Source organism: Piliocolobus tephrosceles, chromosome X, assembly GCF_002776525.5.
Source record: "Piliocolobus tephrosceles isolate RC106 chromosome X, ASM277652v3, whole genome shotgun sequence".
Taxonomy (NCBI): domain Eukaryota; kingdom Metazoa; phylum Chordata; class Mammalia; order Primates; family Cercopithecidae; genus Piliocolobus; species Piliocolobus tephrosceles.
The window spans coordinates 4,682,861-4,696,073 of NC_045455.1; the positions used below are offsets into that span (position 1 = coordinate 4,682,861).

At 40.6% G+C, this 13,213-nt stretch overlaps 1 protein-coding gene across 2 annotated transcripts in view; it reads right to left on the bottom strand.

Moving 5' to 3' along the window:
* Window positions 1-1,526: 1,526 nt before the first annotated feature.
* Window positions 1,527-13,213, bottom strand: part of MYO16 (myosin XVI) — a 626,143-nt gene continuing 614,456 nt past the window's right edge. The window contains exon 35 of one of the 2 annotated variants that reach the window (XM_023217640.2): window positions 1,527-2,936. In XM_023217640.2, coding sequence (XP_023073408.1) covers window positions 2,709-2,936 — 228 coding nt within the window. In that variant the 3' untranslated portion in view covers window positions 1,527-2,708. The remainder of the gene's footprint in view (window positions 2,937-13,213) is intronic. The other variant, XM_023217641.2, reaches the window with a different exon arrangement.

Sequence of the window (13,213 nt, forward strand, 5' to 3'; positions counted from 1 at the left end):
ACATTGGAATCATAAAGATGAGAGTTTATATTCTGATGGGCTACTTAAAGCTGTAAGTTTCAATTTCAGTATCAATACAAAAATGATAAAAATTACCTTGCAGGCATATGTCAGTGCTGTGGACTGAATTATGTCCTCTCAGAATTCCGATGTTGAAACCCTGATCCCCAGTATGATGGAATTTGGAGGCAGGGTCTTTGGGATATGATTAGGTCATGAGTCGTTGTGATGGAATTCACGCCCTTGTAAGAAGAGACACCAGAGAGGGTGCTTCCTCCCCTTCCTCTCTGAACACGCGAGGGTACAATGAGAAGATGGCCATCTGCAATCCAGGAAGCAGGCCCTCACCAGACAGGGGATCTGCGGAAACTTTAAGCTTGGACTTCCCAGGCTTCAGAACTGTGGGAATATATGCTTGTTGTTGAAGCTGCCCTGCCGATGGCAATTTCTTACAGCAGCCCTAACCAAAATAGCCAGTTTAGAAATCGTACGGGCTGAGCCCCTCACACAGTCACCACAACGCTCAGGGAACATTTAAAGCAAGTTCTTGGAATGTGCAATGCTTGAGCAGTTTACTTTCCATCCGGCCTGAATATACTGTGGGGAGGAGAATGCAATTCAAAGTTTGCATTCAGCCAAGACCATTAAGTGCCTACTGTTTCCATAGCACGGCCCAAGAAGTCATGTATCAAGGGAAAGTCGGCTTCTTCCATTGCTTCTTGGCTGGGGTTGGAAGTCAGAAGGGACAAAGGTGAGAGAGAAATAGCCAGGGAGTGGGGCTCGGCTGTCATCAGGCTGGAGGTCAGGCAGAACACTTCCTGATCGTCGTTGGGTGGCTGCAGTCACTCCATATTGACCATGTGCTTTTATTTGCTGTGTTCCGATGCTTTGGCATCTGGGGCCCTGCTGACCTTGGAGGAACTGCCCTTCCCAGGGTTAGCCATGTCCAAAAGATAGTGATGACTCACCCCAGAACATGATTTTCAAAGACAAGGCAATCCATCTAGAGTCCACATCCCTAGTAAGTCTCCCCTGTGGGTTCTCATAGGGCTGTCATTCCAGGCCACTCTCTGCCCACCCTCATCACCTCAAGGCCAGGTCCCAGACAGGCAGGGGTGGCTCCCGCACCCCAGAACCCACCGACATTTCTCAAAGCAGCCAGTTCTATGCCTGCTTTGTCTTTTCCCAGTGTTGTGCAGACTAAAATAAAGGGCTCCCCCATGCCCTCTGCTTCCTGGCTGACCTTGGTGTGGCCCTCTGATGGTACTATGTGCCCCCTTCTCTGGGATTTCTGGGGATAACAAGCCGTCTTTTCAATGGGACTCCCTTCTGGGCCTGTTGGTCTCACCATACCAGAATCATCATAAAGCCTGTATTGTAAAACTCATCATTGGTGTCTAAAGTTTGCACAATGCTATGGCCCCCCACATTAAGAAAGTCTGGGTGAGATCACTTCATTGTCCCTACTTCTCTGACCAGAAAACACAAGACTTAATGGGAGACAATAATAACAACAACAAAAGCAATAGAAGAACACAGTTGTACCTCTTTATTGGCACAGTAACTTTTCAAAGGCTGGTATGAATAAAAAGTTCCAAGTAGCAAGACAAGGTGGTCTGGAGCCACTGCTCAGAACTTCCCACAGCCGACGAAAGCACATCAATGAACAAGGCCTTGCATTATGGGAGGGTTGAGGATATACAGCGAGGGAATCATGCAGTGGAAGTCCTGGGGGACGAGCGTTGTGTGATGCAGTCCCTACTGCTCAAAACAGTACATGGCAGCGTGCTCATTTGTCCTGTGTAGACCTTTGAATGAATATGACCATTTTACACCACCAGCTATGGATTTGAAGCCATACGTGTTTAACCAAGTGCCACGTGATTTCCTGTGATTTATGCTGAAGTCGGGAGGTGACTGAACTAAAGGGTGCACAATCCACTTATCCAGAAATACAAGGCATAGGAAAGAACAGCCTCCTCATCCATGGGTAACACCCAAAACATGGGACTCAATTCATAGTTTTGCAAGGGGTGACACTGGCGAAGCTAAAACAACAATGTAGTTTCAAGATTTTAGGGGCGTTAGGTTAAAAAAAAGGACTGTGGAGGAAAAAAAATAATCTAGAAATTATTTTTTAAAATCTGTATTTTGAAGAAAGGAAGCACCACCAATTGCATAAAGTTATAAAATTACAGTAATAAACACGTAAATAATTATCAGGTTTATAATACCAATAAAACACAAATACCTACAAAGAAATAAAATATATGTCCCGTATACTGTATATAATAAAACCATTGGAAGTACGATAAACAGACTGTTGAACTGTAGAAAAACAACTGTACATGTGCATGAATTGCTCCTTTCCTCCGCTACTCTCCCTCTCTGGCCATGTCCACACTTTTCCCAGCCTCTCTCTCGCTACCTAGGGGTAGCACAGAGCCATAAATGAGGAGCCTGAAAATCAGAGTGTATCACCACGAGATGGATAAGAAAGAACACAGACGCGCGCGCGCGCGCACACACACACACACACACACACACACACACACACGGGATCTCGTATATTTAGTGTCTGTGTCCTGTGCTTTTTTTGTCTAAATGCGTGGAGAGAAGACCCAGCATGTGTCAGAAGGCAGCCTTCTGTTGTTGTAGCCTGGAATCAGTAGGTAGCTCTATTTTGTGAGTTTGCAGTTCAGGCTGCATCAAATGGTGGTGTCCCAGAGCTCAGACGGCAGCCTGTTGCAGGAGGCCCCTTCCGGCTTCTTCAGAAGACTGGGCTTCTTACAAGGTGGTGGGGGAGGCACCCTGGGCTCAGCGTGGTGCAGGATCTGCTGCCAGTCTTGTCCTTCCTCACAGAGCTTTCTCCTCCAGTCCAAGAGTTCCTGCAGGGCCACACTTTCATTCTCTGAGAGCCTCAGCTGATGGATTACCTGTGGGAGGAAGAGGGGGAGAAAAAAACAGGTAGCACCAAATGAGTATGAAGTGTCATAGCAACACCTGGATACAAAGGGGCAGGGCTGGTGCTGAAAGAGGCAGCCTCTTTCCTCAGTCTCCATGCACTGCTGCCTCTGGAAACAGCACTGGGCTAGGGAGGCTATGAATTGCTGAGTTAAGGCAACGACTGCAACAAAACACTGGGAACTAGGTAGAGTGTTAATGTGTGCTGCACCTCCAGAGGCTGCAAGAAAGAATCAAATGTCTGGTTGACCTATGCTCTCGATTATTGTGTACATTCTTATGGCAACTTGTACTTTCTCTTCATTTAATTTCTATCCATAATAGATGTTCTCCCATTAACAGAGCTTCCTTAAGCTTCCCTCCATCCTCAGAGCTGCTCCTCCATCTGTCCACATAGTTAATAGTCAAACATGACCTCACTTTTGACCATAAGGCATGGACCCAAAGATGGAACCCTACTCATGGGGGCCCATACATAGACAATACAGAATCACACCACACTCATGCAGAAAATGTTTTCAAGCGTTAGGTGTTACAAAAGGCAGTCAGTAAAATATCCAGTGAGCTCATTCAAGGCAGGCTAGCTGTGCTTGAGAATATTTGAAGCCTCTTTGGGGTATCTACCTGCCTGCTCTATTTGGTGGCAGTGAGGCAAAGCAATGAGCTAAATTAGCAACTGTGTACTCTCTCAGACTCTGAGCCCTCAAAGATGAGAACATTATGGGCCTTTGCAGGAAGGCATCAAAACATGTAACTGTATTGGCTACATCATCTTGCATCACTATGGCCCCTGAAGAGAGACACCCTGCAGACCAAGCTTACCCCGACTTCAGCTAGGGCACAAGACAAGCTGGCTGTGTAGCTGTGGTCACTCTTCTTCTGCCAGCTGCCAGGAGTCTGTAGCAGCTGGACATTGCAGATATCAATGTTTCTGGCAATTCTAAGGAAATATACTGTTTTTTTTTTTTTTTTTGTTTTTTTTTTTTTTTTTTTTAATGAGATTCTGGAAATCCAAATGGGAATACTGGGGAGAATTCGGAGGAAATGAGATGACTCATCCTACCTCCAAAGCACCAACTACTTTATTCCAGCACTTCTTCTATCTCATCACAACCCTCTCCACTAAAATGAGAGAACATAAAACGGAACACAAGTGGTTATGCACTTGTGTAGAAAACAGTCACTTGAAAGCAGCAAAGGGAGTGAGTGTTCCAGACCCAATTCTAACACCAACACCTGAGCCTACTGTTTCCCCAAGAAAGAGGATTTTAAAGGCTGGGATCAAGGAGGCGATGTTTACAGCATGAAGGTCAAACCCATATTCTGAGTCTGTAACTAGAGTTCTGGAGCTGGTTATTAGTAAAAGAGCCTCCCCAATTGAACTGACAGACAACCAGAGGAAAGAAGAGCTTCAGTGTAGAAAAGAGGACTATGGTTACTCAGTGCCTAAAGCAATTTCTAGACATAACAGAGAGTGAGTTGCAGAGCAGAGTGGGCCCCTTATAAGGATTTTTTTTTTTTAAGTCTTTAGGGCTGCATCAGAATGACTTGGAAATGAGAAATTCTGTTGGGCAGATTGCTTCTACTCTCAGCGGAGGGAGCCAAGACAGGTGGTGGGAGCTAGCATGAAATCAGGTTATTTAGTGAACACTTTGGCTACACATGTGCTAGGTGCTTTCCTAAGCACCTTCCAGGCATTAACTTGTCAGTTCTTAAGAGCCCTGTAAAGTGGGTACTCCTATTTTGCAGATGAGCAAACAGGAACAGGGCAGACAGGTAATCTGCCCAAAGCCACATGGAAAATGACAGATCCTGGCAGCCTGGCCCAAGAGTCCATGGGATGTGTTTCCATTTGTTGGCATCATCTATAATTTCTTTCAAAGTGGGCTAAGGACAGGAGTAGACAATTCTCAAAAGAAGATATGCTTTTAGCTGTGAGTCTGCTGTGCTTAACCCAACTATTGTGGTCTAGGATCTGATACAGGCTAAGGATCAGAGTGCCCTGTACCACGTTCCTCCTCCCTTCTTTTTCTGAATGGGACCACAGTCATCTCTCTCTGTTTGTCCAGGAGTGTGTGCCGGCTCCTCCGTCATCCTCCACCAGTGTGTGCTGTGCTGGTTACATTCCCTTCAGTCTCATTAGTGCGGACATGGAACAGTCATATTTATGTTCCTTGGCACACACTTAGCATACAGTAGTGATCTCTGAAAACAATGTCACCAGATTAGGAAACAACATTTAGCTGATGGAAGAATATCGCTACCATGTCAACTGGTTATTTTCCCCAAGCTTTCTTGAGATGCCATCTTTCCTAAATGACACAACTTCATATTTATTTAGGAAAAAAATGAGGAACGTCCACTTCCAGATAGCTGTAGCACGTTATTGTTCCCATTGTAAAAATTTCAAAAAGAGTCATTTTTCTAAAACATCAGAAAATTCTGACAAAAGGAGAGAATTCCAGATGGAGTGAAGCTTTTTGAGGTGAACTGATAATTACCAGCTGCTTTCCCCCGCCCCCCAGGGACATTTGCCAATTCTGAGCATTTCCCCAGATCCAGAGAGTTTTTACTGGAAGAAAGAGAAACCACATAATATTTTGGACTTGCATGGAACTAAAGAAACAAATTGGAAACTTGCAGATCCTCAAATGCATAGCCATCGTCCACAAGGGACACGCGTTTAGCTGTTCACCTGCATGGGTGATGGGCGTCCTAGGCCAAAGTTTATAAAAAGCAGAATGAAATCTCCTACAATGACAGAGGTGCTTCAGAAGTAGAACCTGGCAGGGGTGATGACGGCCTCCAGCATGTGGCCAGTCTCATCTTAAAACCTTTTCTGGATTTTGAAATTGTGTGGGGCACAAGATTCCAGAGCCAGGCTGGGAGCTCTGAAACACAAGGTTAGCTGCTGTTATCTTTCAGTGCTAAGGAACAAAGACCTGTCAATCAAAGGCACAGGAGGATTAAGCCTGAGGATTAGGAGAGAACCAGGGGTAGACTGATTCTCCAACATAGCCCAGCGAGGAACTACAGTAAGAGTGAAAGCTGATGTCTTCATGGAACACTGGAAGCCAGAAGCCAACACGTTCCTGGTTAAATTACTGAGAGAAAAAAAAAAAAAGTCAACATGAAATTCTACACTGAATGAAAAATACCCCTCAAAACTGAAGGTGATAAGATTGTTTTTTTTTCTTGTTAATTTGTTTGAGCTCCTTGTAGATTCTGAATATTTGTTCTTTGTCAGATGTATAGATTGTGAAGATTTTCTCCCACACTGTGGGTTGTCTGTTTATGCTGCTAACTGTTCCTTTTGCCATACAAAAGTTCTTTAGTTTAATTAAATCCCACCTATTTGTCTTTGTTTTTATGGTATGTGTTTTTGGGTTCTTGGTCATAAAGTCTTTGCCTAAGCCAATGTCTAGAAGAGTTTTTCCGATGTTATCTTTTAGAATTTTTATAATGTCAGGTCTTAGATTTAAGTCCTTGATCTATCTGGAGTTGATTTTTGAATAAGGTAAGAGATGAGGATCCAGTTTCATTCTCCTATATGTGGTTTGCCAGTTATCCCAGCACCGTTTGTTGAATAGGGTGTCCTTTCCCCACTTTATGTTTTTGTTTGCGTTGTTGAAGATAAGTGGGCTGTTAAGTATTTGGGTGTATTTCTGGGTTCTCTATTCTGTTCCATTGGTCTATCTGTCTGTTTTATACTACTACCATGTTGTTTGACTATGGCTTTATAGTATAGTTTGAAATCAGATAACGTGATGCCTCCAGATTTTTTCTTGTTGCTTTGTCTTGCTTTGGCTATGTGGGTTTTTGGTTCCATATGAATTTTAGGATTGCTTTTTCTAGTTCTGTGAAGAATGACAGTGGTATTTTGATAGGAATCACATTGAATTTGTCGATTGCTTTTGGCAGTATGCTCATTTTCACAATATTGATTCTACCCATCAAAGAGCATGGGATGTGTTTCCATTTTTCGCATCATCTATTAATTACTTTCAAAGTGGGCTAAGGACATGAGTAGACAACTCTCAAAAGAAGATTTACAAATGCCCAACAAACATTTGAAAAATGCTCCACATCACTAACGGTGAGGGAAACAAAGATACACAAATGCCCAACAAACATCTGAAAAAAATGCTCCACATCACTAATGGTGAGAGAAATGAAGATTTACAAATGCCCAACAAACATCTGGAAAAAATGCTCCACATCACTAATGGTGAGAGAAATGAAGATTTACAAATGCCCAACAAACATATGAAAAAATGCTCCACGTCCCCTATGGTGAGGGAAACGAAGATTTACAAATGCCCAACAAACATATGAAAAAATGTCCAGCATCACTAATGGTGAGGGAAATGTCAATCAAAACCACAATGTGGTACCACTTGACTCCCTCAAGAATGGCCAGTATCAAAAAATCAAAACATAATAAATGTTGGTGTAGATGCGGTGAAAAGGGAACTCTTCTACGCTGCTGGCGGGTACGTAAACCAGTAAAACCACTATGGAAAACAGCATGGAAATTCCATAAGGAGCTAAAAGTAGAATTACCATTTGACCCAGCAATCCCACTGCTGAGTATCTACCCAGAGGAAAATAAGTCATTATATGAAAAAAATACGTGCACATGCATGTTGATAGCAGCACAATTCACAATTGCAAAAATGTGGAGCCAGCCGAAATGCCCATCAATTAATGAGTGGATAAAGAAACTGTGGTATATGATGGTATATATGATACATGTATATACACACACGCCCCATATATGATCATATGTATGATCATATATATGATATATAGATATATATGGGGTGTGTGTGTGTATATATATGATGAATACTACTCTGCCATACAAAGTAATGAATTAATGGCATTTGCAGCACCTTGGATGGGATTGGAGACTATTGTTCTAAGTGAACTAACTCAGGAATGGGAAACCAAACATTGTATGTTCTCACTTACAAGTGGGAGCTAAGCTATGAGGCTGCAAAGGCACAAGAATGACAGAATGGACTTCGGGACTGAAAGGAAAGGGTTGAAGGGCATGATTGATAAAAGGCTACAAATCAGATTCAGTGTAGACTGCTTGGGTGATGGGTGCATCAAAATCTCACAAATCACTACTGAAGAACTTACTCGTGTAACCACATACCACCTGCTCACCAAAAACTGATGGAAATAAAAGACTTTTTTAAAAAAAGTGAAATAAAGATGTTTTTGGACAAAAGATAATGAGGGAATTTGTCATCAAACCTCTCACATTAACAGAAAGAAATAGGTAAGATTTTTTTTTTGGTAAAAGAAGATGATTCCAGATGGAAAAAAAAAAAGGAAATGTAAGAGGGAATTAACAACACTGGAATTAGTAAACCCATGGGTAAATATAAATTATATGCTTGGAATATCTTATAGACTTTAAATTACATGAATAACACAAGTGCCTGCCATCAATAACCACAAAACCTTGGTATTGGGATTAAGGAGCGTTTTGAGGTCTTACAGTTCTAGCAGTATTAGAAAAGTGGTCAAAGTGATCAAATCTGTTAGGAAGCAATGAGTCAAGGAGGCAGGTTTTCTCCTTTTGTGAAACTATTAAAAGAATAATATAATATTTAATCAAAGTTAATATAACAGTGAAATAATAGATATCCAATTAATCTAAAACTACGCATGAGCTGTAGAGAAAAGGATATAAAAATAGAGACTAATTCCTAGCAAGACAAAGTAAAGCATAAAAACTAGACAAACAAACAGAATCCAAATCTCTACCCAGCAGTTGGTGTTACTCTTCCATCTCCTTATGGCATATGCTGTATTTATCTCAATGCTAGTGTTTGATAGACCATACAACTCTGTGCTTACACCAAGCACAAAATACATCCACTCCAGATTTCCTCTAAATCCTAAGCTCTTTTCAGCAGTTTTGCATAGTGACCAAAAATACACTAGATGTGACCCTCTGCTTAACCTTCATAATAGGAATAGACTTAAAACTTTGAGTCACTCCGTAGAAGCATAGCAGCAGTGCCAATCTGCTGGCAGTGACTTTCAGCGGCTGCTCATCTGAATTAGGCTTGTCAGGAAGGATTTTGACAAAAAATGTCCCAAATCCCATGAATCATTGCTTCTCTTTTTGGAAAAAAATGCTCTCTTACCCTTTCAAAGCTTCTCAGTGTTTACTAAAAATATCTGAATTCCCAAGTACCTTGTAAAAGGTGAAACTTACGTACATAAACCTTTTGAAAGCCCTTTCTTAATGAGGGTATTGAGTCTTGAATAATGTAGTGAGTACAGGACACCATATTTGAATCAACAAACAAGAACTTTGCGTAGTTCTTTGATAAGCAAAAATTTGATGTTTGCAATAACCAATTATCATTCAGAATAAACCGCTTTATTGAGGGATTTCATGGAAATTTTCTTCTTTTCTATTACAGACATTCATAGCTATTGAGTAAAATCTACTAGGTAGATAAGAATTGCCAGGATGGCAGAAATAAGATGCTAACATCTTATATTATTTATCTTGATTTAAGATAAAACCAAATAATTTTCACAGGTTATGTTATAATGAAGGTTATAATTCTATGTAAGACTGTATGATAGGTCACTACCTTCAATTTAGCTGAGAGGGCATTTTAAAATTACCACCTGTGAGCCAAGAAATAGAAGATCAGAAGAGGAGGCCAGTACTCCTCAACAATATTTAATCTGCTTTATTTCTATTCAGTTATTCGATTCTGAAACACAAGAATTACTTTTCTCATAGAGACAAAGCTTTACAATTTTAGAATAACAAACAAATACAATCATGAATGCTATCTAAATGGCAGTCCGGTACTAGCAGCACAATTCACAATTGCAAAAATGTGGAGCCAGCCGAAATGCCCATCAATTAATGAGTGGATAAAGAAACTGTGGCATATGATGGTATATATGATACATGTATATACACACACGCCCCATATATGATCATATGTATGATCATATATATGATATATAGATATATATGGGGTGTGTGTGTGTATATATATGATGGAATACTACTCTGCCATACAAAGTAATGAATTAATGGCATTCGCAGCACCTTGGATGGGATTGGAGACTATTGTTCTAAGTGAACTAACTCAGGAATGGGAAACCAAACATTGTATGTTCTCACTTACAAGTGGGAGCTAAGCTATGAGGCTGCAAAGGCACAAGAATGACAGAATGGACTTTGGGACTGAAAGGAAAGGGTACTACATAAACAATACAAAGTATTTAAAATGTTCAATGCTGTAAAATCATGTAAATCAATGTTTATCCATTCTTTAAACCTGATGTCCTGTTGGTAACAACAAAAACACTCATGGCTTCCTTTACCCTTATTTGGTATTCACAGTAAATTAAATATTATCATTAAAAAAGCAATAGTGATTTTGTAACAAAAGCTTTAGTTTTGATACCATTTCTTTTTGGAAAGAGAAAAAATGCCTCTAGGGATTAAGGATGCTGCTGGCAGTGTGAGGTTGGAGTCAGCTGGCTTCACACCGAGTATAATTTATCCTGATTTGTTTGTACAATAGAAAGGATGCCATAGTGGTATCTTTTAACTTAAAGCTCATTTTCCATTGCTTTAAAAGATTTATTATCTTCACCCCATATCACCACTTCAGATAACGAGTCACTTATTTATTTTCTTTTCTGGAACTTTTTATAATGGTCTTTGTCCACAGAATCATTATCTTTTAGAACCAGAAGGCAAGTGTTATGACTGGGAAAGTACAAAGGGCTCCACACCCGCAAACCTTCGCGCTTGCCTTGTCCGCCTCTGCTCTAGGAGCTCCCTGCCTCATGAATGGGACAAATATGCTGCTTTTCAAGGGCTTTTAGACAAACAAAACACGTGTCTTAAAGTGTTACACATGGCACAGAGATGGGGCGGGGCAAAACGGCGGTGTATTTAAAAAAAAACCAAAAAACCTTTTTTATTAAACCATTTACTTGGGAAAGGGAGCTTTATGGAGGAAAGTCTGAGAAGGCTTCACAAGTTAATGAACCTTTGATCTGAATATTGAGAAATGAGATGGGCACCTAACCAGTTAGAAAAGGGGAGAAGAACAGGCAAGGAGAAGGGTTTCCAGTCTACAAGTGACAGCAATGACATTAAACTTCATTTTCTAACATGAAATGACAAACCCATGTGGAATTGGAGGATGGTTTTGAGCACAGTCAGTGTGGCTGAAAAACCTGGCCTCTGGAGCCGGAATGCCTGGGATGGAACCCAACTTTGCCATCTACTTGTGCGATGCTGAGCAAGCATTCACTGGCTTCCTCACCTGTAAAGTGGGACCACAAGAAATTACCTGCCTTGTAACAACTTGGTGTGGATTATATGAGTCACATATGCAGGTGTCTTAAAAGAAAGCCTCACAAAAGTAGCGAGTGCTGTTTAAGTATGAGCTGTAACGATTGTGCCATGGTCAGCTCCTTGACTCGAACGAAATCCCTAAACACTGCTGAATTATGACTATCCTGATGACTCAGTTAAATAATGCTAAATAAGTACACTTCTCATGATTTATGGCCTTTTATAAATATAACATAATTCATTCTTTTATTACTAAAAAGCAACCCAGAAACTACTGAGCAACACATTAGATTTAAAACATAACTATGATTTATATATGACTCAAAACTAAAGAAAGTTATACAGGAAGAAAATTAGAAAACACTTACAGCTTTTTTGAATTTTAGGGATACAATAAAAAGAGTATAAAGAGATTTTAGTGACTTATTTAAACAGTTGTTAAATGCAATGCTTCTGAAGTGAGGGTTTGTATTTTCAGGAGTCCTCAAATTCCTTCAACAATTTAAAATTTATTTGCATTTATATACTCAAGATATCTTATTATTATTATTATTATTATACTTTGAGTTCTAGGGTACATGTGCATAACGTGCAGGTTTGTTACATATGTATACTTGAGCCATGTTGGTGTGCTGCACCCATCAACTCATCAGCACCCATCAATTCGTCATTTATATCACGTATAACTCCCAATGCAATCCCTCCCCGCTCCCCCCCATGATAGGCCCTGATGTGTGATGTTCCCCTTCCCGAGTCCAAGTGTTGTCATTGTTCAGTTCCCACCTATGAGTGAGAACATGCGGTGTTTGGTTTTCTGTTCTTGTGTTAGTTTGCTAAGAATGATGGTTTCCAGCTGCATCCATGTCCCTACAAAGGATGCAAACTCATCCTTTTTTATGGCTGCATAATATTCCATGGTGTATATGTGCCACATTTTCTTAATCCAGTCTGTCACAGATGGACATTTGGGTTGATTCCAAGACTTTGCTATTGTGAATAGTGCCGCAATAAACATACGTGTGCATGTGTCTTTATAGCAGCATGATTTATAATCCTTTGGGTATATACCCAGGAGTGGGATGGCTGGGTCATATGGTACATCTAGATCTAGATCCTTGAGGAATCGCCATACTGTTTTCCATAATGGTTGAACTAGTTTACAATCCCACCAACAGTGTAAAAGTGTTCGTATTTCTCCACATCCTCTCCAACACCTGTTGTTTCCTGATTTTTTAATGATTGCCATTCTAACTGGTGTGAGATGGTATCTCATTGTGGTTTTGATTTGCATTTCTCTGATGGTCAGTGATGATGAGCATTTTTTCATGTGTCTGTTGGCTGTATGAATGTCTTCTTTTGAGAAATATCTGTTCATATCCTTTGCCCACTTTTTGATGGGGTTGCTTGTTTTTTCTTGTAAATTTGTTTGAGTTCTGTGTAGATTCTGGATATTAGCCCTTTGTCAGATGAGTAGATTGCAAAAATTTTCTCCCATTCTGTAGGTTGCCTATTCACTCTGATGGTAGTTTCTTTTGCTGTGCAGAAGCTCTTTAGTTTAATGAGATCCCATTTGTCAATTTTGGCTTTTGCTGCCGTTGCTTTTGGTGTTTTAGACATGAAGTCCTTGCCCATGCCTATGTCCTGAATGGTACCACCTAGGTTTTCTTCTAGGGTTTTTATGGTATTAGGTCTAACATTTAAGTCTCTAATCCATCTTGAATTAATTTTCGTATAAGGAGTAAGGAAAGGATCCAGTTTCAGCTTTCTACTTATGGCTAGCCAATTTTCCCAGCACCATTTATTAAATAGGGAATCCTTTCCCCATTTCTTGTTTCTCTCAGGTTTGTCAAAGATCAGATGGCTGTAGATGTGTGGTATTATTTC